At 36.2% G+C, this 25,695-nt stretch overlaps 1 protein-coding gene across 16 annotated transcripts in view; it reads right to left on the reverse strand.

Moving 5' to 3' along the window:
- UBR5 (ubiquitin protein ligase E3 component n-recognin 5) overlaps positions 1 to 25,695 on the reverse strand; it is a 78,951-nt gene that overhangs the window by 18,618 nt on the left and 34,638 nt on the right. For 7 of the 16 annotated variants that reach the window (XM_085221514.1, XM_085221513.1, XM_085221516.1 and 4 more), the window contains 26 exons: positions 24,218 to 24,335; positions 23,127 to 23,311; positions 22,271 to 22,380; positions 20,760 to 20,872; positions 17,603 to 17,746; positions 17,398 to 17,509; positions 17,053 to 17,207; positions 16,000 to 16,197; positions 14,432 to 14,642; positions 13,748 to 13,792; positions 11,037 to 11,163; positions 10,280 to 10,431; positions 9,797 to 9,892; positions 9,291 to 9,414; positions 8,842 to 8,939; positions 7,545 to 7,693; positions 7,062 to 7,153; positions 5,900 to 6,046; positions 5,684 to 5,802; positions 5,465 to 5,591; positions 5,236 to 5,365; positions 4,533 to 4,693; positions 3,789 to 4,028; positions 2,856 to 2,979; positions 2,043 to 2,154; positions 807 to 938 (listed from right to left, as the gene is read on the reverse strand). In XM_085221514.1, coding sequence (XP_085077640.1) covers positions 807 to 938; positions 2,043 to 2,154; positions 2,856 to 2,979; positions 3,789 to 4,028; positions 4,533 to 4,693; positions 5,236 to 5,365; positions 5,465 to 5,591; positions 5,684 to 5,802; positions 5,900 to 6,046; positions 7,062 to 7,153; positions 7,545 to 7,693; positions 8,842 to 8,939; positions 9,291 to 9,414; positions 9,797 to 9,892; positions 10,280 to 10,431; positions 11,037 to 11,163; positions 13,748 to 13,792; positions 14,432 to 14,642; positions 16,000 to 16,197; positions 17,053 to 17,207; positions 17,398 to 17,509; positions 17,603 to 17,746; positions 20,760 to 20,872; positions 22,271 to 22,380; positions 23,127 to 23,311; positions 24,218 to 24,335 — 3,521 coding nt within the window. The remainder of the gene's footprint in view (positions 1 to 806; positions 939 to 2,042; positions 2,155 to 2,855; positions 2,980 to 3,788; positions 4,029 to 4,532; positions 4,694 to 5,235; positions 5,366 to 5,464; positions 5,592 to 5,683; positions 5,803 to 5,899; positions 6,047 to 7,061; positions 7,154 to 7,544; positions 7,694 to 8,841; positions 8,940 to 9,290; positions 9,415 to 9,796; positions 9,893 to 10,279; positions 10,432 to 11,036; positions 11,164 to 13,747; positions 13,793 to 14,431; positions 14,643 to 15,999; positions 16,198 to 17,052; positions 17,208 to 17,397; positions 17,510 to 17,602; positions 17,747 to 20,759; positions 20,873 to 22,270; positions 22,381 to 23,126; positions 23,312 to 24,217; positions 24,336 to 25,695) is intronic. The other 9 variants (XM_085221518.1, XM_085221517.1, XM_085221512.1 and 6 more) reach the window with 6 other exon arrangements.

Below are 25,695 nucleotides of genomic sequence, written 5' to 3' on the forward strand. Positions count from 1 at the left end.
CACGAGAACAAACTACACACACTATAAGGTGCCACAACTACTAATTTAACAAGCTATCCTTACGACATACTGTACATTTTCCATAGCAGGTTCACAACAAACCACTAAGATTACCTGAGTTTCAGAATAGAAATTAAGAAACAATTCAATTCTTAAAATCTTCACTGATTTTGTCCCCAGGCAATGAGTTCAAAAATTGGGCTTTCAAACTGGACAGCACAGCAGTTTCTTTCAAAGAAGCCTTAAAATGGCTGGCCAAGTTACACATTTTCTTTTAAACCACAGCTAACTTCTACGCTAAAAATGAGTGAAAACATTTCATTGCCCTCCACAACAATACTGGATAATTTCTAGCTAACACAGGCAGAAGCTTCGTAAGAGTAGAAAAAACAGGTCTAATTTTAGCACAAGTTCTGAAAATGTCTGCATAGCTTTTTCCAACTACAGGCAAAGGAAAAGCAAAGGAAAAACAAGAAAAATGGAAAGATGGAGGTGGGAGAGAAGAAGGTGGGTGAAGAGGAAAAAGAAAGGGAAAATAAGATTACAAGGAAAAGGTATTTGTTATGAAATGTCATAATCAAGTAATTCTTGCTCTGCTCAATCTAACTACAAAATAAATAATTTCTCCAGGGCATCTTTGGAATGCCAGATAGAGTCCAGATCCGAACATGAAGGATAACGTTTTTTTAGATGAAAACAGCCCCGCCCTTATTAAAGCTGAATTAAACCACTAGCATTTCTTTCTCCTGAGTAACTTAGTTTTAACACCTCAACAGCTAGATGAAACACGAGATGATGTGGCATACCTGCTTCTGACCCAGCAGTAGCTGCAGTGACAACACTTCTGCGCCCACTAGCATTGTCCTGATTACTGTGGTTACTCTCACTGTCACTTTCTGTTTCAGCAGCAGCTAGCAAATCCAACTCCATATCACTGCCTACAAAAACAATATAAAAAAAAAATCTCATGTTTAAAAACAGAAAAAAACAGAATGGCTGTGGTGGATCAAAGACATTAAACTAAACCCAGAGCCTCTTGCTATAGCAAAAACTAATAGATACGCAGGGAAAGAGCACAGAGAGTGCAAATATGCAGCAATACTTGTAGCTTATTTCCTCATTTTCCAGCAGTTAGCAATCCCTGGCCTTCTCACTCAATACTGCACATATACATTCAACACACACATGCTGAAAATTAAGGCTTGAAGGATTCAAGGCATCACTAAAACCAAAAGACTTCATGACTTTTCCCATATGTATATTAGGACAATTAACCACATGCTGTTTCAAACAAATACCCAAGAAACATCTGAAAACTGAAAAATTTCTCAAGTAGATCTACCTAAAAATACAGGTTCTATTCAATTTTAAGTTTTGAAATTGAGCGTTCTGAATACTCAGCAAGCAAATAAACTCATTTCCTGTCCTGTAAATTAGCTAACTGGAAACACAAGACGCAGTAAGAAAGGTTATTTTTTTCTTTATCATAGCCTTGGGCAACCTAATCCCAAAGTGACTCATACAAGATAATGACATTAATGGCAAAAAAGTTTCATACATAATGGACGAATTTTATCTATTAAAAATTTGATCCAGAATTTAGTGTTATATGACTGATTTGAAAACCAGCCCATGATGCTTCAGATCCCTTTTGAGAACACCTACTATAACCACTACTCTATCATTAGCCATTTGAGAGTAAACTATTTTTCAATCCAAAGAGTTTGTGTAAGAAACTGTACCCATACAGTCAGCAGCAGCAAATACAAAAGGTAAAACAGAAGTTGGTACCAAAACTTTTTTTTTTTTTATTTTTTGATACTTCAATATTCTCTGCTCGTGCATGAAGAAAAACAAAAATGCTTCTGCACGGTCCTAATACGAACTGTACATAATTTTGCCCTAAAATCATCTAAACCCTTTCATTCTCTCTGCTCATGTCAGTCTCATAGATCACGACCTCTGGTGGCAATGAAGATCTCATTTTTGATGCACAGTTTGTTAACCCAACCAGCAATGTGCACAATGTATGTTACACATACCATCTTCATCGTGCTCATCATGCTGCCCTTCTGCTTCAGCATTTTCTTCACCATGTTCTTCCTGCTCATCATGATGGTCTTCCTCACCAGCTACCCCCTCAACAACCTCAACCTGGGAAGAGTATTTTAATTTTATGTTACAATAAATTCCATATAGAACATGATTTACATATTTTCAGAAACAAACAAGTGCAGCATTTGATATAAATAACTACTGAACAAGAAAATACATTTCAGAAATACATTTCAGATGGTCTCACAATTGAATTGACATAAACAGAAAATGAACTTTCAGCCACAGTAGTTGTTTACAGTTGTTGATGCCACAGCATCATAAAAAAAAAAAAATAATCCATGCCCACAAATGAGAAATAGCTTTGGATATTAGATTTTTATGCTGAAAGGATAAAACTGACTATAAAACCCAGAAGTCATTTCAATACATTGAAGAGTTACCATCCTCTAGTAACCATATACCTTCGAAGTGTTTTAATGGGAAGATCTAATACAGTGTAAAATTACATACAAAGAATATTACAGATCCATTTATTGGTAGACTAACACATATTTGGCCAAACTGAAGGCACATCTCATACTCTGAAGAGACTACTGTTGAATACAAAACAATGCTTATTACAAAGTTCTGTGAAAGTAAAATGCTTACGGCATTTCATGGACTCAACAATACCATAAGGGATAGTTTCAGTTTTGCAAACTGGAGGTCCTGATGTATGCATTTTTGGATCAGGTGTTAAAGCATATGCTAATGCATCAGGTGCCATGCTTAGGAAGTAAAATAATTAGAAAACTGACCTCTTCCACATCTGCTGAAACTATATCATCTTGTTCTTCATCCCTGCCACGAACTGGCTGCGACTGGCTGATTCGTCTTTGCTGAGGATTCCTTATGATGTAGGATGACTGAGACTGACTAGAACTTTAATTAATAAACACATAAATAAATAAAATGGGGAAGAAAGAAGGTGTTATAACAAATAAACATATATATATTAGAAAATCTAAAACCCCACTGAAATAGCTAGACAAAAAAAAAAAAAAAAACTTATGTAGCTTTATCACGAAAGTATGATCAACTTTGTTCCTAGATGGGGGGCACAGGAGGCCAAATAACTTGCTGATAGCAAAGCCAAACTGAAATGATAAGTTAGCACAACTGGAACACCAAAAGCCAGTAAAATCTTTTAAACTAGTAAGAGAAACTCCAAGCTTCATATGTAAATACATCCAAATTCAGTAGACCAATTTCATTCAGATAAAAGCTGGCAAAAACATTTTTTGGTATTTTTCAGAGGTAAATAGTGAAAGGCAGGAAAAAATTACTGTAAGTTAAAACAAGAAATTCCTGTTAGATTAAAAAATAATATCTTAAAAGAGTTTTCATAATTAGGCAGTTACCAATCTGAAAAAATTACACTAAAACATGGTGTGGAATTTCCACTCTTGGAGAGATTCAGAGCCTAAATGGACAAGGGCCTGAGCGATCTTACAAAACCTGAGTGGGAACTTTGGGGGTACAGGCAGGAAAAGGGGCAGGGTTATAACTTAAGATCTCTGGACATCACTATCTGTCAAGTAGGAAGTACTTCCAAAATGCTTGGCCAGAATAAAAAGCTTCACCACTTTTCTGTTAGCAAAATGCTAACAATAAAACAAAACAAACAACAAATCCACCCTGAACATTCTCTGAAAAAAAAAAAAAAAAAAAAAAAAAAAAGCAAGCTTTACCTGCTAGACTGGTCAGATGATGGCCTTGGTGGTAGAGGCTCCACAGAAAACAGTTCTTCACTTCCCTGCATGGCATCTATACTAGTGCTAGCTAGAGTAAAGGGTGCTGTAGGACGTGCAATTCCCATCCTGACTGGAATAATTAGAGATTCTGCTACATTGCACAACTCTTCAACAGCATAAGGCAATAATGCCTGGAATACACGTTTACATTTCCCAATTGGCTGTGGGATAAAATTGCTAGAGGGGAAAAAAAATTTTCAAAAAAGAAAAATAAAGGTTAAGTAGGTTGTCTTTTAAAAATTCTTCGTATCAATTTTTTTCAGAAAGTTGAAACAGTTATCTTTAATACATAGTGTTGCTATATGTTCATATATATGCAAAGCTACTGAAGTCAGTTAAAAACACTCATTCAATAACGAGATTAGGGCTGGATATTTAAATTACCACTGACAAACAGTCATAGATTATATTTTATTTTTTTTTAAATCAACTTAAGAAAACCTACCAACAAAAATCCTGAAGTTTTAAACACAGAAGTTCAGCATTTATGTTAATAAGAAAGTAAACTTAAACTACACGATAGCAGCAGTTCAGATGTACACACATCATAAACAATGCTGTCTACAGACTGTAAATTAATTCAAATGTTTCTGTCTCTTGGTGATTAGTATCAACTCACGTTGAGAGAGAATTAAAATTAAATAAAAGCAAACAATGAAAACAAACACCCTCCACACTTACTTTTTCTTTTTGGAAGAAGCCATTTCGACACTAAGAATGACAAATACCCTTGCCACAGAGCGCAGGAATCTCATTGTGACAGCAATAGCTTCTTCTCTGCGTCCTGGTGTATACTTGTTTTGTAATTCTTTTACAAGAGTACCCAGTAGAGTATCTAAGAGCTGCAGAAGCAGATCATTAGAGTCCAATAATGGTATGTGTGAAACAAGCCAGATTAAGATTCAAGAAAACAGACCACAGCCACTGTGTGATTTCAAAAAAAAAAAAAAAAAAAAAAAAAAAAAAACACCACTAATTTCAAGTCATTTTTAAATTAGTCTCCAAGTGTTTCACCCAAAATATTGTAGAATATCTTATTATATCACAGGGACATTATAAGAAAGATGGAGAAAGACTCTTTAGCAGGCTCTGACACAGTTGACAGGCAATGGCTTTAAACTGAAAGAAAGCAGATTCAAACTGGATATAAGGAATATATTTCTCATGACGAAGGTTGTGAGACACTGGAACAGACTCCCAGAGATGTTGCATACAGCCCGTTAATGGAAGTTTCTGAAGCTGCAAAAGGCTATGAGCAACATGATCAATAGAAATATGTCTGCCCATGGCAGGCAGGTGGAGTACATAATCTTCAAGGGTCCCTCCCAACCCATGCTGTTCTGCAATTATTCAGAATTTATGTAAGATGGCTAAGCCTGCTTACCAAAATGTCAGCTGTGCACTTAACAATAAGGCAATGTGTAAAACAGTCCAAGCGAATAGTCCCACTCTGCTGATTGAGGTAAACTTGTTCTTCAGGCAAAAGATGGCCTATCCTACTGCTTGCACTAAGACTTGGAAAAGAAAAACAAAGAAATTAAATAAAATTTATGTAAGTCAGCGGGTCTCAAACATTAGATCAAATTTTACTTTGACTATTTGTAAATACACACGGGTCCTTATTTTCTTGGGAGCCAAACATTATCATAGATTTCAGTGCATTCCAGTCTTGCAAAACACGTTCCAAAGCAAGCTGGGCAAATCGAGGAGGTTCTAAATCGTGATCAGGCATATCAGAATCTAAAGAGAGAAAAAAGCAATATAAGAAGGAGGTACTGGAATACAGAATTTGCCTTTTATTATAAATACCATTTATTAAGTTAAATCCTTACCCTCAGGATTTGCAGTTTTACGATTGCGATCTTCCCTAATTCTAGGCGGTCTGTATTGGCAGTGTTCCACAGTCTGCCTGGCAACTGTCTGTACTAAAAACAGCAGAAGATGTTCTCCCCTATAATGAAAAAAGTCAGTTAATGGAGATATGATATATCATGTATTTCAAAGTAATAAAGATTAATCTGCCCTAGTCACTGCACGTATGAACTTGCCTGCTATTTGGCATAGTTACAAGATTTGTGGTGGTAAGCAGACGATAAAGGAGATCAAGGCGAGCAGACTTCTGTCCTGCAATTAGTGTTTTACACTTGCACTTTTCCCAGCAATCACAGTAAGCTGTAGGTGATGTTCGTTTCAGTCTACAAGAAAGAAGAAAAAAAGCAAAACAGTGTTACAGCAGTCCACAAGGTATCAAGTACCTGGTGTAGGGAACCTGCTTTGGCAGGGGGGTTGGTCTCGATGATCTCTAGAGGTCCCTTCCAACCCCTACAATTCTGTGATTTTGTGAAGTATTTTCTACACAGGCTGGGGTAGAAGTGTAAATATTAGAATTCCTACTAGAATTTTCCCTTATTAGCAAGATACCAAAATATGGCTTAAAAGAGCAGTGCATTTCTACACTTGGCATTTGCTATTCTTGTTTCTTATGCTCACTTTATGAAGGCAGTTTCACTAGACAGCTTTTCACAGTGCTTTAAAGCTCATCCAAGAAAGCAGTCGCATCCAAAACAGCATCCAGCTAAGAAAGTTAGACTGACAATCTCTTCTAAATGCAGTAAAATCTCAGTAATTTTATAATGTTGAGAAAAATCTTTATAATTGAGTCTGTTAGCACTGTTATTACAGCAAAGATATTAAGTGGTAATGTTTGCATACAGTAACAGTGGTATAAAACGTCTGCAACTTCAAAGCTGTACTAGGCTGATCAGACATCCTGCTCATTTAACTGCTAGCTCATTCCTCCCTTTTTACATCTGATTTCAGGGATGAATATACTACACTTCTTTCTGAAAGTTCACAGAACGAGCTGTCACTGGGATTCACTGGCTTCAGAAAACTTTTGGAGATGCCCAAAATGAAGAATATTGTTCTTATATAATTAAGCACTTATGGATGTTGGACTTGCTCGTTTACTCTGAATTTTATGAAGTGGAAAGTAAAAGACCACCCTATGTTATTATTTCAATTCCGACCCATAAAGTCAATTTTACAGAGAAGAGAAGGAAAATAAAGGCATTTAAAATAGCTTATTAATCTTATCATATCTGAAGACTTTAACCAAGGAAAAAAACGTAACCTAAACCAATTAATCTCTGAGAGAGAAATGAAGCCACAAGATTAGTTTTATTATAAGAAATTGAACAAAAGACTTACTTGCAGTCATGTCCTTTGTGACACACCCTTGCACACTCTGTGCAACAACAAAGAGATTCTAATAGACCACATGTTCGGCATTCAAATATATCCTAAAAAAGTTAACCAAAATATTATGTAGTTCTTTCAGAACATCTGAGGTTAAAAAAATTGCACTTGTTCAAAATTATGTCTTCACTTAGCAGTCAGTCAGTTCTAGGAAGTGCAACTGTTGCTAGAATATTCACTGTTTTCAAAGAGCAGTTTCTACTAAAGTTTTTGCTAAAGTTAGTGAGGGGAAAACCACACCCATTAACAGCAGTATTCTGACCAATACTGCCAGCCTCAGGAGTAAGAAGCAATTAGGGGAGGCAATGACAATATACAATTAAAAGTTACGATAATTAAAACAATACCCCTTTAATCATCTGAAAATCAGATCACTGGACTAATAGAATACATGGCTGAAAATATAACTTAAATTAAAAAAAAAAAAAGCCTTACTTGGTTAATATGCTCTGCACCAGTCCAGGTAAAACTGCAGGTATCATTACAACACAAAACATACAAAGGAGAGTCATCTGGATTTGTACCAGAAGGACAAACCATTCCCATAAACACGTCGTCTTCTTTCTCACTTGAAGTTGCTTCAGCTAAAGGAACGGTAGAATACCAGTGTTAAAAAAAAAACAAAACAAGACAACACACCACAATAAAAATCACCAACAGTACCCATAAAAACAGAAGAATGACAGTACAAAATCATGTACAGAATATTAAGTTTCACTAAAGTCTTCTTTACAGATTTTTGAGAAAATCTTTTTTTGTCACTGCTTTAGTTTCAGCTGGGACAGTTATTTTCTTCATAGTGCCTGCTAGGACGCTACGTTTTGGTTTTAGGAGAAAAACACTGATGTTTCTAGCTGTTGCTGAGCAGTCCTGCACAAAGTCAAGGTTGTTTTAGTTTCCTCAGCTTCTCATGCTGTCTTCAGCAAGAGGCTGAAAGGAAACAAGGAGATGGGAAGTGACAGAATCAGGACAGCTGATCTTAACTGGACAAAGGGATATTCCATACCATACAAGATCACATAGAAGATGCAGAAGTCTAAAAAAAAAAAAAAAAAAAAAGAAAAAAGGGGAGGAGTTCATTGGGCTGGCTGCCACTGTGCAGGAATTCGTGGGGCATCAGTGGTAAGCAATTGCTTGTGCATCACTGTATCTATCTATATATCGATATCTATATAGGTATCACACTGGGGCATGGGGGGAGCAAGCAAATGACTGTGTGGTGCTTAGCTACCTGCTGGATTAAACCACAATAGTCCCATAAACAGTATTTAGAAGCTGCTACCAGCAACAACTCTTTCCCTGTTTTAAATTCACTGATACTCTGATCAGTACAAGAGATCACCACTTTGAAGGATTTAAAAAATTATCTATGAGCAGTATTCTTATAAAGGAACACACTCAGTCTGAAAGACACTGTCACACATCAGTTCTAATCTTCTTATGACCCTCAAGTTTACCTTCATACATAACTAATTAAACACTGCTGCTTAGAAGTTACAAAGTCTGTGTTTGCCTAAAAGTCTTTTCTGTAATAGCATCTAAGTTGGCATGAAATAACAAGATTTCCAAAACATGCAGCAGAATACACTGTTCTGTAAAGGGAGTCCAACTATCAGTTGCTCAAACACACAATCTCACATACATGATACACTGTTAGCAATGAATCTGAATACATGCTAGGGCCAAACTTCAGAAGGAAACAACACACTAGTAATTTGTGAAACTAGCATACCTTTAGCAATTTTCTGTGCAGTTTCTAGAATTGTAATTGCAGCAGGATATGCGCGGCCACTAACTGCCGACATGAATGGTGTCATCCCTCTTGCATCCCTGGGTGGTGGGAGGAAAAATTAAAAAAAAAAAAAATCAAACAGATCAAAACACTGAATTTATTTCATTTTAAACAGGAAAAGTACAAAAAATACAAAATAAATACTCAACATTGCTAACTTCAGGCAAACCAGAAAAACATTCAGTGAGATTAAATACTCTTACTCGTTTTAATTCTATGAAATAAATCTAATTTCAAAGGATGTCAAGATACAAACACTGACAACTTTGTAGCATTCTCCATTTTACGAAATGTGCCTTTAAATAACCTTTTTTAAAAGGCTTCTGCGCAATACATTTAATGTGATATAACATTAAAAAAATAGTGAGGATCTACTCGGAAGCACTTACTTGGCTGAGAGCAATTCTCGAAGATAAGGTTGTAAAACAACGCTATCGCACAGTAATTTCAGTATGAAATGAGCATTTGCCTTCCGATCTTTTGATTCCACCACAGATGGTTCAGTAGAAGGCCCTATAATGACAAAATGAAAGTGCACAGGAGTCATTTTCCCTCAAAAAATGACTACCTATTAAAGGCAAATAATTCAGTGTTTCACTTGGGTGATTAATCAGTAGGACTATTCAGCAGTTTGCTAGGTGCAGTAACATTTCACTGAAGTACGAGAACTTCAGTCCTAAGTTACATTCCTAAAAAGAGACAGTAAGCTTAATTTTACTGAGCTAAGAATAATTTTTGCATAAAACCAGGTATTCTGCACACTCATGAAGTTCTGCTTCAACGCAATCTTCATTTGGTAAGAGGCATTTGCATGTGTAGAAGGTGCGTGCAAGCTTTTTAGCTTTTCAGTTCATTTTGCTCCTGAAGCATTATCAGATAAGCACAATGCTCTCACCTGGTATCGTGGAGGTGCTCGGTCCTTGGCCGGTGCCGGTCGCTGCTGTGGTAAGAGATCCCACAGCGGGGGCCAGGATAAAATCAATGTCACCATCTTTCAGTAAACAGAACAGCAGGATGTATATCAATATATCAAGACATCCCTAACAACATGCTCTTTCTGCAATGCCTAACACACTGCAGGTTTTCTGTATTTAACTGGTACTCTTTCCTACAAAAGGGCACGTTCCTAGACTAGCAATCAACTACTAGGCATATTTTACTAAAGCCTGACATCAGCACTAGAAAGACACAAAAGACACACTGAATGTAAGAAGAGCATTTAAGTCTTCAGTAAAACTCTTAAAGCACTTCTTGCTACCTCACTGACGTTAAGAGTTTAAGTCTCAAAATGAAGTCTTATAAATTCACCTTAAATGCCATCGGTTCCTTCAGTAAATCTCTCATTTTACAGTTCAATTTATTACAACAGCAGACTTGCCTGTATCTATCGCAGGAGGATCTGGAACCCAGCTGGGAGGAGCTATTGGTGGAGAAACTGGGTCCTGGTGATCACTCGATGAAGCACCAGCTTCCTGTCTGCCCAGTCCAGCAGCTCTCAAGGATCTTCTCATCATTTCTCTTAACCTCAGACTGAATAATTAAATTAAAAAGAGTAAAGATAGTAAAATTGTAATACACAATTAGAACATCTTAAAGCAAACTTTCATGCTGGAAAAAGAAACCAAACTCTTCTTCAGCATGGAGTAGAATGAACAAAGAGGTAAGCCTACCCTTTAGAGTCACCTCAATAAAAACAACTATATGACAATGACTGTTTAGGATAAAAAGAATCAAGTTCAGTTCTTCCCCTCTCATGTTCTATTTATCTGAATAAATAACCACTTTTCCACAGAAATTCTCTTTAAAGAAAAAAACTTGTTCACCATTAAAGTACTTCCAAGATACTTAATTCATCTTGAAGAACATGAGAGCTTATCCTTAAATTCTCTTTCCTCATAAGGAGAAACATTTCCAATTTACTACTGAAAAACAACACCTAAACCCCAGAAAATGGAATTAGTTTAGAAATATCCCACCATTAGCTACCAATCCAGAAGGACTATTCGAAAATGTGAGATCTGACTTCAAATAAGAGAGACAATTTTTGAGCTATACTGAAGGAAAGAAGTAAGAGATTGGTAGTAGTATGAAAAATCAGAATACAGAAAACAAGAGAAAAATGTTAGTCAGTTTACCTTCTGCTACTTGATGATCCTGCTCGACTTCCTGGACCATTACTTGACACAACTGAAATTGCATTTGCAATTGCTTCCACAGCTGAGAGCCTTTCAGCAAATGTATTCCTTTCAGAGCGCTCTGCTTCTGAAAAAAATAAGAAAAAATTTAGGGTCAAACTTTTACTTTGGAAAATTATAAGGAAGGAGTGTAAAGTAAAAATGACACTAATTGTAACACGTTCCCTGCAATTTATTTTATTAAGATTTAGAGGGACACAGTAAGCTCAAGTAGTTACTTTGGGTTTTCTTTTTTTGATTTTTTTTTTGTTTGTTTCTGTGTTTTGTTTTTTAAATGGACAAGCATTAGCCATGATTTTGACAGGGTTTGATATCTGAAAGGAAGGAAATACAAAGTACACACATTCCAGAACAAGTTTTCAGTATCATCAGACAGGGATCTACTACAGCTAAGTACAAGGTTCCAAAGTAATGGTAATTAAAAAAAAAAAAAAAAGAACAAAATGAAACAAAAAAAATAAAATACTCCACAATGAGCAGCAACACAGGCTTCTAGGCTTCTAAGATGTGCTCTACTTATAAGCATGCTTAGGAAGATAAACTGTGGTGAGAATATAATACGATACTGCTACCAGTTTAACTTCAAGTACGAGCATTATTTCTGGTATCTAAAATCTAAGCACCACAATACCTAAAAGTCCTAGTCATAACCAGGATTGAGTTGTGCCAGGTGCTGTACAAACTATAAAATCCTGCCTAATTGTATACAGTATAACTCGAAGCAACCACTTGAACAAGAAACCAAATTTCATTGCACAATAAATACACAGATAAAGTGGTAAAAAGTCAACTGTGCACGATTAACAGCCACCCCTTCTTCAGGATTCCTAGTAAGGATGTCACAGTCATTAGATAGCAAATTATAAGTCACTGTTGCGATGGATCCAAAAAGAACTGAAGGAGAAACTACATTTAGCAGAATAAAGGCCAAGAGAGGGACAACTATCATGCCAACAGCTATTTTTATTACAACCTAGAAGGAAAGGGTGCCTTTCTGACTAAAAAGAAAATCTTTGAAGTGAATCTGATCGTTCTTTCAGAACACTTACAGAGTTGCTACAGCTACGGCTCACTCAAAAAAAAAAAAAAAAGCCACTCAGTTCATGGGTATTCATTAAGGTTATCTGAAATTCACTATCATAAGCCTTCAAGTATATTACCTACTTTGGACATTCCCTCTAGACCTGTCTTTCCTAAGTCACTTCTACTGGCCAGAATCAGGAAACATCAAATCACAGAGAAACGCAGTAACCTGTCCCCAGTTCTGTATGGTCTAGGTCCACTTCTGTATTCCTTTTATCCAAAGCAGGAGCTGTGAGACAACTAGACACAAGATCTGAGAAGACAAAAAGCTTATCCCTGCCCTCACTTATTCCCCTTCTGGCAGTTCAGGAGGTAGAGAGAAGGGTCTCAGTCAGGCACCACCTGAGAAGGGACCTTAGGTTCCATAATTGCCAAGGGACATCAAATCCAGAGCCTGGAATTGAAGCCTTTGTCCTACACCCATCTTCCTTCAGTTCAACAAATGGCTGCATAACTTACATACAGTAATCACTGCCCTCCAGATGATGCACAGAAAATAAGCTTGTCCTAACATCACTCACTAGCAGTTACAAGTAGAAGGTGAATGTGAATTGAATATGAAGACATGAATACCCTTTTATAAACATTTGTGAGAGAGAGGCAGAGGGGTGTTAAAGTCCATCAGGTTCACATTTTTTGTATTTCAGAAAGTTAAATTACATCCAAATAAAATTACTGAAAGAATGCCAAGGTTGCAAAGACAAGCACTCAAATTAGGAAAAGTCAGATTAAATTTGCCCATGCATCCTTATTTCAGCTTCCTCATGTGCTTATAATCAAAACAATCTTCAGCTACATAGATAGCTTTTTGGTGGTGGCGGTTTTCTTTTTTTGCTTTGTTTTGTTTATTTTTTCCCCTCAACAGGACCCCTGCCTCAATCAGTGCACAGGATGGACGACACACTAGAGATGAAGGGTTGTACAATGAGCAAGCTGTTTGTGCCTTGTTTGCTGCAATGTCTGATCAGCATGTAGTAAAGCATTAACAGCTTAGAAAGGAGAGGGGAAAGCACCATCCTGTGTTTAACACCATTGAACACCACTCTGGAGAATGGGATCCTACTTCCATCACATGTAGCAGCACAGAGAACTTTGTTAAACACGTTTTCATAAATTACAGCAATACATTTATAACTCAATTGTGGACACATAAAAGGTGCCTGACTCACAGAAATAATTAACAAGAATTAAATAAGAACAAATAAAATTATTATTGAATCTATTTCTGGAATGTTTTGAAATAACACCTACACAAAAAGGTGAGATTATGCCCTGGTTTTTCCAACAAAACTCTCAAAATTAGCCAACAGCTTTGAATGCAGAAAAATGTTAAGCTATAACCACCTTCAAAAGATAAGAAATCCGTACTGTTATTCCTATCGTATAGATAGGGATACTGAGAAACAATTGAGGTCTACAAGTGACTAAAACTCAATGACAACACCATACAAAAAAAATCTCACAAGAGAGTTCATTCATTATTCAGTGCAGGTTTGTATGGTGTGCATAAGTAAGGAATGGGGCCACACACTGAATGATGAGGATAAAAAGAAATATTGAATAGCTACCCATTCGGTGAGCACCGTCCATCTTGTGCACTGAATGAGGTAGTCCTGTGGAAAAAATAGTATGACGGTGTAATTAAAGACCATTTCACAATGCATACCCACGTACAGCACCTGGGTCAACTTAATGCTGGCATCTCCTAGTTTTTATTTTTATTTTTTTAGGGTTTTTTTTTTTTCCTGAGTGCTTGACTTAGCAACCTTGTTGTTCTGTTAACATATTTTATACATAACAGTATTTAATAGACATTTTTAAATGGTGTCAGTGATTAGCATTAACAAAAAGTCTCATGTCTCTTACTATGTCAACTGCAAGTAACATTGGAAGCATTCATATAACACTTGAAAAATATTAAATACTGTTCCTTTAAAAGCTTGCTAGTGATGTAACAGGGATATTAGCGACAAAGGAGAAAAATATTTGCTTTCATTTAAAATTAATACAGGGATGCAAAGAGCTTGCCTTTTATAATGAATAAAAATAGTATTCCCAACTACTGAATTCTTTTAAAATCTTTAAGACAGTAATATAAATGTCACCTCATCACCTTTGGCAGGTTCAGAAATATCCTAGGTGCTAAATTTTAAAGCTACTCGTATCTGAAAAATGCAGCTTTTAAATCAAGTTATCTGGACAATGCATAAAAGTTTACTTTCAAACTATTTTCATGACTCTGTTGAGCTCACCCTCTTCCTCTTTTGTTTCTTTGTTGCTGGTTGGAAAGCATACAGACACACAAGCATGCAGAATATTGCGGTTTCCATCACATCTGTGGCCAAGGAATGTCTGCAGCACTTGTGGGTTCTGATCCAAAACAACTGCTTGTTCAAGATTCATCAGGTATTGTCTGCAAGCCTCAAAGTCACATCGGAGAATGTGTTGCATTAAGGTTTGTTTCTGTACTCAAAAGAATAGAGTAAGTTAAATGAAAACGCAAAAACCATAAGCATACAAGCTTCATAAGTACTTCTCATCTTTAATTTTTTAAATTAAAAGAATAGCCTAAACATAGGACATTCTCAGCAGGAACTACCAAAAAACGCAAAAAAAAAAAAAAAGGAGCCAGGCACAGGAATTAAAAGGAAGGGCAGGTTCAAGTAGCAGAAGTTATCAAGACCTGCAAAAGCATGCCTCTGGCTTTGCAGATAAGTTCTTAAGACAAATCACTTCCATTTAATTTAACATGAGAAAAGTGGTATAACTGCAAAAAAAAAAAAAAAAAAGTCAGCATTAACTAGCTTTTATGTATTTGTTTTAGAGAAATGATAATGCATGCTGAGGAGTAAATAACTAGAAGCTGCTGCTGAAGGTCTGGGAGGCTCATCCCTAGTATAACATGATTTTATTCAGCAGCTGAATACTCCACTGTGAAATCAGTCGCAGCCTAATGGGTGCATAGCAGCACAGCACAGACTTAACTAAAAAAAAACAAATCAACGATTGGTTTATGTGAGCACAATAGATAAACTCACAGCTAAAACTGTTCATACAGCACCACAGGAAAAACTTCTTTACTGAAACGGATGTTAAGCACTGGAATAGGCTTCCCAGGGAGGTGGGGATGTGTTTAAAAACTGTTTGGACATGGTGCTTGGGGACATGATTTAGCAGAGGGTTGTTAGAGTTAGGGTAGTATGGTTAGGTTGTGGTTGGACTCAATAATCCTTAAGGTCTTTTCCAACCTGAGCAATTCTATGGTTCTTTGAAATTCAAGTGATTTTTTTTTTTTAATTTTGTTAATTATTTTGATAATTTATGGTAAATACAAAGGTACAAAAATGTGCTACTTTCATAAGAAAATAAGATGCCTGGACCTCTCAGAAAAGCTTTGAGCCCATGAAACAAAACTGTATGAGTTGTACACAAGGAAAGAGTATTTATTAAGACCTGATAAGAAGCTATGGACTACCAAAAATGGATCTTCCACTTCACTACATCAATTTGTGCTTTCATGTTTCTATGAGAATCTTGGGCTGCCCAGGGAGGTTGTGGAGTCACCAACCCTAGAGCTGTTCAAGAAACGTTTGGATATTGTGTTGAAGGAATATGGTTTAGTGAGAACTCTTGGTGATAGGATGGTTGGACTGGATAATCTAGTAGGTCCTTTTCCAACCTTGGTGTTTCTGTGATTCTGTGAAATTGTTTATGTAGTAAAAACACAAGCTGGTATCTAAACACAAAATTGCCTGAAGCATAATTTCATAAAAGCAAGAGAAAAATAGCATATAATTCTGTATTATAGAAAGTATTTTACCTCAACAGCCATAATAATAATTGCAGCTTTCTTTTTGATGGTTGAGTTGGCAGGAAGATTTGTTAAGGAATGAACGCCCATTCCGAGACTACTAATAGGTGGAAGATCAAGCCAGTCAGGGTCTCGTATCCCACCCATACAGTCTTTTGCCATTGGATAGATTGTACCATTTCCATCTCTAAGAATAATAGGCGATTCCTACATTGGGGAACAATATTTCAGAATTAAACTCCACAATTTACAAACATTACACTTCACAAAAGGGTCCATTTTACACTTGATTGCCAACAGAGACAAGAGTTGACCCAAAACTCTCATTTATGTCATTGTCTCCTATAATTCCAAACAGGGCAGCAAAACATAGTAAATTCCTTTTTTTCAAATGCCCAAGATTTGCTTAGGACAGTAAATATTATTTAGAGTAACTATTTTACGACAAGTGTTCACAAAGAAACATCACTAATGAAACACATATATAGTACTTACATTACACTTTCAGATTACTTAAATATTCCCAAGAAAGCTGAATATGCTGAAATACAACAAAAGTTCAGTCCCTTTACCTAAAAAGTTTCTTTCAACTACCCTAAGTTTATCACTGAAAGACTTCACTAATTTTTTCTAGAATCAACACATGTATACCTGCACAGTGTAATCAGCTGTATAACCAGATAAAAAAGGATATTTAACAATAGATAGTTAAGAGCTGTGCAAAACCTTAACGTATCCTTTTTGTTAGCAGATTTTTTTGTTAACATTTCCATCTGAATATTTCTGAACTTCCACCTTAACACTGTTATCTGTCTCACTTCTTATTTTTTATTCAAATTGTATTTTAAATAATATAATTAAAAAGTTCTTAAGTATTAGACTTCTATTCCACACGTCCCTTCAAAAATATTAATGGTACCAAGTTTTTCATAATCCACTCCTTTAAAAGCTACTCTTCACCAGTAGTTAGAGAAGCCTTACAGAAAGACCGTACCATTTCACTTAAAGATGACAAGAGTGAAATGCAGTGAGGTTAAACGATCGAAATGCAACACCACAAACCTGTCCAGCTGTAAAAATAGCAACACTTCTCTCATTCTGACCCAGGAATGCAATGCTGCTAGTAGGGAAATTGTTTTCCTGTTCAGCCTTTCCAGTAGCAAGGTCAAATATGCAGTATCGAACCCAATTCCCAGTTTTCAGGACAGCATGAACTCCTTCAGAGATACATGAAAAAAAGTGTTAATGCCTTGATAGTATTCAGTAAAAACTCTTTAACTACTAGATTACTAAGGTCAACGAAAACAACTATTTAAGCGAGTCTGACAGTCACAATTTCCCACTAAGGAGAGAGAAGGGAAGTAAAGGACATAATGGAGTATCTTTAAGAGGTTAATTCCTAGTTACCTTTTGAATCTACATTTACTGCTAGAATCTCTGTTTTTTCAGGAATACACAGCTTTTTAGGTGTCCTTTGAAAACAGTCCGGAACTTTCGGAGTTCCCCCAGTTTTCACAACCTAGAAACATCCATAAAACATTAAGATGCAGTAAAACACACACTGCTGACTTTTCAGAACACTTCGTTTATTCAGTATTTCACAAATACATACCTGTAGTTCATCTATCCTGAGTAGCCTGCAATCCTGGAGAAGAGAGGAAGGATCTGGATCTGAATTAGAACTGCTCTGACAATTTGCATTACTGGAGGTGCCTGGAAATTTGACAGCAACATAAGCACCATCCACTTTTAGCACCTACAAGCAGAAAATAATACAGTTTTAGTAAAGGCTTGGAATAGACAGTTTAGCCTAACATCCTTCAAAATAAACCAGATTTTTGTCACTAAAATAAAAAATAAAAAAGTTGACCATCAGTGATAAAATCTTACAGCTCTTGGTCATTAGCCTTGCTGTTCTGCTGAAGTTTCTGAACACTTAAAAACTGTATTTCTTAATTATTTCATAAGCAGGTTGAAAGCCCCTTCCCTTCAGCATCCTACCTCCAATAGAAACCAATGTAACTGACTGGAGAAGTTCCTACTGTTATTCTATTAGTACATCTTTTCATCTACTGGAAGCAGCAGTAACACCTTCAGGTTTAATAGCCTGGATACATACTTCTCTTACTGATTTGTTTAACCAATTTTGGAAACACAAACTATCTTTTGGCAGTGAATTCCGACCATTATTTAACAGCTGAATAAAGTCGATGAATAAAGTCGATGTAGACTTCAACTGCCTATTAGCTCTTTTACTACAGGAAACAGGAAATCACTTTTTTTCTGCCATATTTTTGGGTCTTTGTTCTTAGCCTGTTCTGTGTCTTAGAGCTCATTCCTCAAGGTGAATGTATTATAAAAAAAAATTGTTTATGGTTTTACTTCCCATTGCTTATACTCAGTGATAAAGTTCTCCATTCAGTCCCTTAGGACTGAAGGATAAAGTCCATCCAGAAACACTTCACGTGTATTATGTCTTTCTCTTCTCCCCAAGGAAATGATTTTTTTCTGTCTTGCACCTGCACAGTTATTTCTGCTACTGTAAGCCTCTCTGAGGCATTGCTGCCATGCATATCTAATCAGAACTGTCAAAATAGTTTTCCTTGACAGCTGAGAATATCACCAAACACTGAGAACACTGAGACCCTTTGAGTTTCCACCTGAGACTATAATCTTCCCAAAAGAAAAACAAAGCTAAGTAGCAGTCATGAACAGAACTAGATACAAGTAACTATCAGTCTCAACTAGGCTCTGATTTCTCAATACTTCCTACATAGAAAGTGCCTACAAAGCAATAAGAACCTAACTGTAATAAGCTTACCATCTTAGAGGTCCCCCTGGAATAAAAAGCAACTTTCAAGATATTGAAAACAATAAAAATCCATGCATTTCCTTGCTTTTCCCCCAGTTTTTCTAGTTAAGTGTAACTTACCAAGTACACTAGAGAAAAGGATTTATTGACAATCATGAAGGTGTTAGAAGATTTCTACTACAAAGAGTATTATGGATAGTCACTTAGTAACTACATAATGAAATTTTATCAAGTAGCAGAGTTGCTAGTTGTATCAGCAGAGCAACAGTGCTAGCTGCAAGAATGCTACTGAACCTCTGCAAACTCAGACCTAGTCACAAGATTCATGAACACTAACTCTGATCTACAACATACAAACATTTGTTTTGGGACTAACAAGACTCTAGACAAAGGTCATAGAATCAGAGTATATTGACTTGGAAAAGATCCACAAAGATCATCAACTCCTGGCTCCACACATGACCCCTGAAAATTAAACTATACATCTGAGAGCACGGTCTAAATGCTTCCTGTTTTGATTAAATTTTGTAATCAAACTCATTTAGATTTTATTTTTTTCAGTCAGTCAAACTAACTTGAAAGCCTAAAATCACATGCCAGTTGTTCCAACACAACTTCCAGTTTAACGTGCAGAATTTTTATTTTTATTTTTTAAATGACCAAAGCTGCTACACAAAGCTTTATAAGCTGAGGTTACCCACAGCGATACATCAGGGATGTGACTTTTTAGAATGTCATTCAGTAAACAAATGGCTGTGAAAGACCAGCTGAAAGTATATTTACGACTCTAAAAGGCCAGTATTTCTTAACCCAGAAAGTTTTAAATGACTCCAAACCCATTTAAATACATTTCTGCAGACAAAACCTCTGTATGCTTCAGAAGTTATCTACACACTGACCAGCCTGATTCTTTAGAAGTCAAATTATCTTTCTGCTTAATTCAGCTTGTTGTGAGCTAACTTAACTGTTTAATAATGAATAGAAACAGCGATCTGGAAGTCTGCAGGAAAACACTGCAAAGAGCATCCCTTTGGTAGACTGAGGTGCCTCCAGTCTTTTTTTCCATAATTGATCCAAATTACAGGTAAAAACACATAATATGGCATGAACTGTGTTTCTCTCCTCAATAGGCACCACTATGCTATTTTTTTGTAGTGGTTTTGCCTGCAGGATTTTATTCAGTCTTCGAAGATGAAGTGTTAAAAATGTGACAGGAGGAAAGTGAACAACCATATACATCACTGAAAACAGCAGCAAGCTCTATGAGAAAAGAAGCATCTTTATCATAAACAACAGTTACAAAATAGATTTGGAATCAGTTACTGTATTCAGAAGACAGCCTACTCACTGTTTTTTCTACTTATTGGTTTAAGCATTTCAGTGAAAATATGAAAACATCAAAATTCAAACTGCTCTCTATTTCTTACAGTACTTCGTCTCGAGGCATCTCACAAACACCATTACAAGTAGAAGTAAAAAGCTTGTGTAAGAGACAAACAATGATGTCAGTGACTTCAATTAGACCTCAAAATCTCATTTACAAAAACTGAAGTGTTTTAGTGAATTAATATGTTCCCCTTTGAAAAAATTATCTAAAACACAAAAATTCATTGTGGGTCTCTTCCACTCAAAAGTACTGCTCAAGGCACATCTTCCACTTCTGCACAAGTAATACCACTAAGTATGGAACTATAATAGCCTTGGCTAAATCTACTGCCTTCTCTTGGACAATAAGTTCCTATTCTGGATTTTTATACAGTTCTTAATATGTTATGTATGTAACCCAACCCAATCTTCAACACTTGTGGAAAACTTCTCTGGGTCTTCCCATTTTTCTTGGTTTGGAAAAGCTTAGCACTGAACTGCCTAGAAGATTTGACTCCTATACCACTTGGAGAATTAGTTGTCTAAAGTAATTAAAAAAAAAAAAGAAATCAATGGTAGATTCCAGACAAACCTTGCCAACAGGAACATTCTTAACGTCTTCCACAAACACAACTTCCCTCAGAGACCACTGCTCCTCATTCACTTTCTCCTCCTCTTTTGGAGCAGGAGTTGATCGTCGTCGCTCTGAGACAAGAAAAAGTAACTACTGAAAAAAGAGTAGTAACTCTTCAAGTAACTACTTGAAATATTTAATCAAGGTACCAAAAGGCACTGTTCACCAAACTCTGTTTCCTCCGCAAAATAGCATCAGTGTTCAAATCTAGCAGTTAAGGATAGGTTAACAGAAAGCTGGATTTACAGACATTAGAGATACCTAACAGCATATTACGCCACTTCAATGCTTTCTTCCTCCTGTGATATTAGAGTAAATAAAGACATTGGATGAAGAAAGCTAGTTTTAAATACTTTTAAACAAAATAATTACACGAAATTATTTTGGCAGGGCTCAGACATTTTAGGTAACAAGACTGACATTGTAAGACTCTTCATTCAACCCTGCTATGGTGCTTTCTATCACCCTTGCATAAAGTCTGTTTGTCCACTAAGTTACGGATTATTTGGTAAACAACTAACTGAGAAGCACATGAGGCAGACAACAGTCTCTTAGCAGCAAACGCTGTTGTCCAAATAGCTATCTGCACATAACAAGAGGAAGCTTAAATCCACTCAGGATCAAATTTAAGCTTCTACTGCTAAATTAACACTGACAAGAACTTTTATCTACTGAAGTTTCTCTAAGTGTAATTAAGACGATCAAAATATTGAAAGCAAGAAGCAGAGAACAAGCTATGAGACTTCAAACGCTACATCAAAATCCCTAGCAAAGTTTATTCAGTAATTAATTACAGATAGAAGCACGTAGCAGAACGCATCAGTAGCGAGCACTCGTACTGTTCAATAAATTAGTTCTGCACATCTAAGCATGAATGACTCTTGGTGTCACAGAATGAGGCCATTTAACTCTTTAAGTGACACTTCTTAAAATTGCACCGTGTAGATGAAATGCAGGCAAAAAAGATTCCTTCCATTGATAATATTGTAATTAACGACTTATAGATGTGTGGATTTAAACGTTAAAAACAACAAAAAAAAACCTGCTAAGTACAGTTGATGCCAAACTTCCCTGAGTGCTTTTATACATTAGTGCATAATGTCTAGTTTTATGCATTTTGTGTAAAAAAAAAAAAAAAAAAGGACAAACTTCACATACTTGAGTTTATTTTATTATGTCCCAAAGATACTTTTGATACTGAGAACTAAATGTATTATTTGCTTAGATACACCTTGCATCAAGTAGTTACTGCTAGTCCTACTACATTTAAATTTAACGGTGATAATTCTCTGCTTATCTAAAGACTATTAAGCCTTTACACGTACTGCGGGTCAGACTGTAATATGAAAAGCATTTTCACTTTTAAATTAGATTCTTAAGTTAGTACAGTATCTTTCTAGAACTGCCTTCTACAAGAGCTTCTTATCTATAGAAATATTTTATGTTATTATGAGCTATACGCTACTCACTATATGGCATGGATGCGCTGCTTGCTATTGAAGATGCATCACTGCAAGTGGAAGCTGGGGAAGGTGGAGGACCCATCTCTGTTTTCACTGGTTCCTGTTTACTTTCAGGCCTAGAATGAAAATCATTACTTAAAATTAAGAAAGAAAAAGGTGGTCTCTTTCATGGTAATGGACGAAGTGCCACTGCATCCAAGAAACCAGCCATACTTTAAGTAGCAGCAGCACTTTTTTTAAAAAAAGCAAAGCTTTAGTGAAATAGCTTCATACTTTGGAACAAACATCTTAATTTACATGGTTATGCATCCAACATTGTTAATGATGTTCTGCTTCTTAAACATTAAATACCTTTAATAACATTAAAGGAACATATAGATAACATTACAGTAAATAAACATCCTTTGTGCTTTACTGGAGACAAAGAACTACTAGCTTTATTCAATAAGCTTAAACAGAAGAACTGCTGTTCAGGTTTTTCAACAAGAGTTAACAATTTATTTTGAGAAACTGGCAATCACTGATCCAAACAACCATCCCAACTTTGGAGGGGCTGGAAAACTATTTTTTCAAGCCCTCAAATTTCATAAACAAAACCAATTTCAGTTATTCAAATATAAAACCTCAGAAACATCGGAGGAAAAATTCTCATTTAACAGTCCTTCTGCATTTCAGCTTTTCATAGTGCTTCTACATCACTGACACACCTTTCCAGCAGTGAGCATTTCTGTACATTCAGCAGTTTGAAAGAAAACTAGAAACTGAAAAACATGGCCTCCCTTAAGTCTGCATCAATCAGCAATTCAAAAGAATATCAAATACATGTTCTGTGTGTGTGCATTCTCAATCTAAACACACTTACTTGGCCTCTGTAGTCTTGCTAGCTTTCTCCATATTTTTCAAGCTCTCTGGTGACCGAAGCTGAAATCGACAGCTGTCATTCATGTTCCAAACAGATTCCATTAACACACCCACTTTCGGAATTCCAGCACTGATTGAAAAAGCAACTGCTCCAGCATGGTATAGGGGGTTATTTCTTAAGCACACCTACAGATAGAAATATTCGTTTCTATGAGAAGAATGTATTATGCCAAAGGAAACCACATGTGTGCATTTTCTTGGTAACATATGTAGTAATCAAAAAATAGGAAAGAAACCTTATGGAAGCGGGTGAAAAGAGAAATCAGCATGATGTACTATGCACTTTGCTAGAAGAAAGAGACTACTGTGCAATTCACAGCTGAAAACAACAGCTTTAGCAGTGTAACTGTTTAATACACAACATTCAGATGCTCAAAAACAAAGGGAGTGATTCAGCCAAAAACAAAGACTCATCCCAGAGCTGACTAGAACGGATTGGGAACCAAAAGAAACATGTTCCTGAGGAAGGGAGCTTTCTTTCACACTAGTTCTAATAATAATCACAAAAAAGAATGCTCTCTCTCTGAATCAGCTATTAACCGTTTTGATAAAGGCTTCAAATTCAGTTATTCATTGAATATGTAATAAATCCCAGGTCTTGATTTTGCAGATACCTGAACTGAAAAAAAAAAAAAAAAAAAAACACAAAAAACAACCCACAACCAAACAAACAATCAAACAACTCACACACCTACAAAGCCAGGTACCACACTGAAAGTCACAGTATTACTAAAATTTCACCTTCTCAAAATACAAAATTGGTCATGGAGTTAAAAACCAACAAAATCTCCCCCGTCCTGTATAGGTACAGTTAATTCCTCCACATTTGCAGCAATTACCATATCACTAAGAAATAACATTAATTGGTCACATCACCTCACTTCAGAGACGTGTAATTGAAGTATACCACCTTAACAGCAAAGTTACTGATATACTTGTGCACAACAAGAATGGAACCTGACTTTTATATTATTATTATTTGTAAGCTCATCATACAACATTGGAAAAAGATCAGGTGATAGTTGCACTTGCCTGGGTTCCAACAGTTATATTTGGCATGGAGGAGATACCAGCACTGGACTTAGGCTTTTTATTTTTTGCTCTGGCCTTTTCTAGCATTTTCTTTCTTTGACTGAAAGGAACTACACCCCTGTGGAAAAATACATATTTTTTAAAAGGCAGCAAAAGAAATTTTATTTCTATCTTTGAACAACTTGTTCCTTCTGCTTCATGTACTTATGATTCAATATACAAGCCTTTGTCACTTTCCCCAAAAACCTAAAGAACTGCAAAAATGACACGTTTCTCTCTTCATCCTCACTTTCCAAATACACCTCCAACAGTCACTGTATTGGAGAAGGAGGAATAGAAAGAGTCTGCAAACACAAAGCTGTTGAAAAGTTTTCATTTTAGTTTGAAGTGCTTTGAAATCTCCATCTCAGATAGAGATCTCCAGTCACTGCCTTGAAGTTGTACATTCTCCTCTCCTATCTTGACAGCATCCTTCCTTCCTATGACTAGTGGGTACTGTCAGAATTTGCAGTTACTGGAGAGGTGGATGTGCTTTTTTTTTTAAAAAAAAAAAAAAAAAAAAAAAAACAACTTAAAAGCCTCTCCTCCTCCCTGGGGATATGGCTGAGGGACTTCAGACTCCTATCACAGACAAGCTGATACAAGACAAAAAAAAAAAGCAACAAAAACCATACAATAAACCAAAACACTGTTTTTATAATGATATCCACTCAGCTGAAAATAACACTTAATGCACAGTTAGCATGCTTATTTTGATATTACAGAATTGCAGCACTGCACATTAACCCTCCTTCTTCATGGTAAGTAAAAGATGAAAAGCAACAACTGCCAGTGTTGAAGGGACCAAAAATCTTGTCTAATGTACTACAAACAACTTTAAATACATTGTAATACATTACTAGTAGCAGAAGGCTCTCCCTACATCCGATTAGCATAAAACCACTGACAGTATTTCCAGAAAGGACACACTGATTAATAAGTAAATATAGCCTTTTAAAGAAATTTAAATGATAAAATCCTACAGTGGTTTGGGTTGAAAAGGACTTTAAAGCCCCCCCAGTTCCAAGACCCCTGCCATGGGCAGGGCTACCAACCACCACATCAGGCTGCCCAGTGTCCCATCCAACCTAGCCTTGAACACCTCCAGGGATGGGGCACTCACAGCTCCTCTGGGCAGCCTGTGCAAGATTCTCACCACCCTCTGAGTAAGGGCTAGCAAGCCTTTTTATAAATTGGACCAATCATTCTAGAATTCAATGCTTTTACTGTTTCTAACAGGCAAGTATCTCCAATGTTATCAGAATAACAACTCTGTAGAAACTAAGCGAGGTATGTCAACAGTGACATAACAAGAGCACCAAGAACCAGAAACGTAATTTTGTTATCTGAGACCAGAAGTTAGAATAAAATATAGCTGTGTTTAACTACAAGCCTAGTTACGACTGCCCAGAATAATGAGAATTTAGTAAGAAAGCTAT

The sequence above is a fragment of the Meleagris gallopavo genome, chromosome 3, assembly GCF_905368555.1.
Source record: "Meleagris gallopavo chromosome 3, MGAL_WU_HG_1.1, whole genome shotgun sequence".
In the NCBI taxonomy this organism is placed as follows: Eukaryota; Metazoa; Chordata; class Aves; order Galliformes; family Phasianidae; genus Meleagris; species Meleagris gallopavo.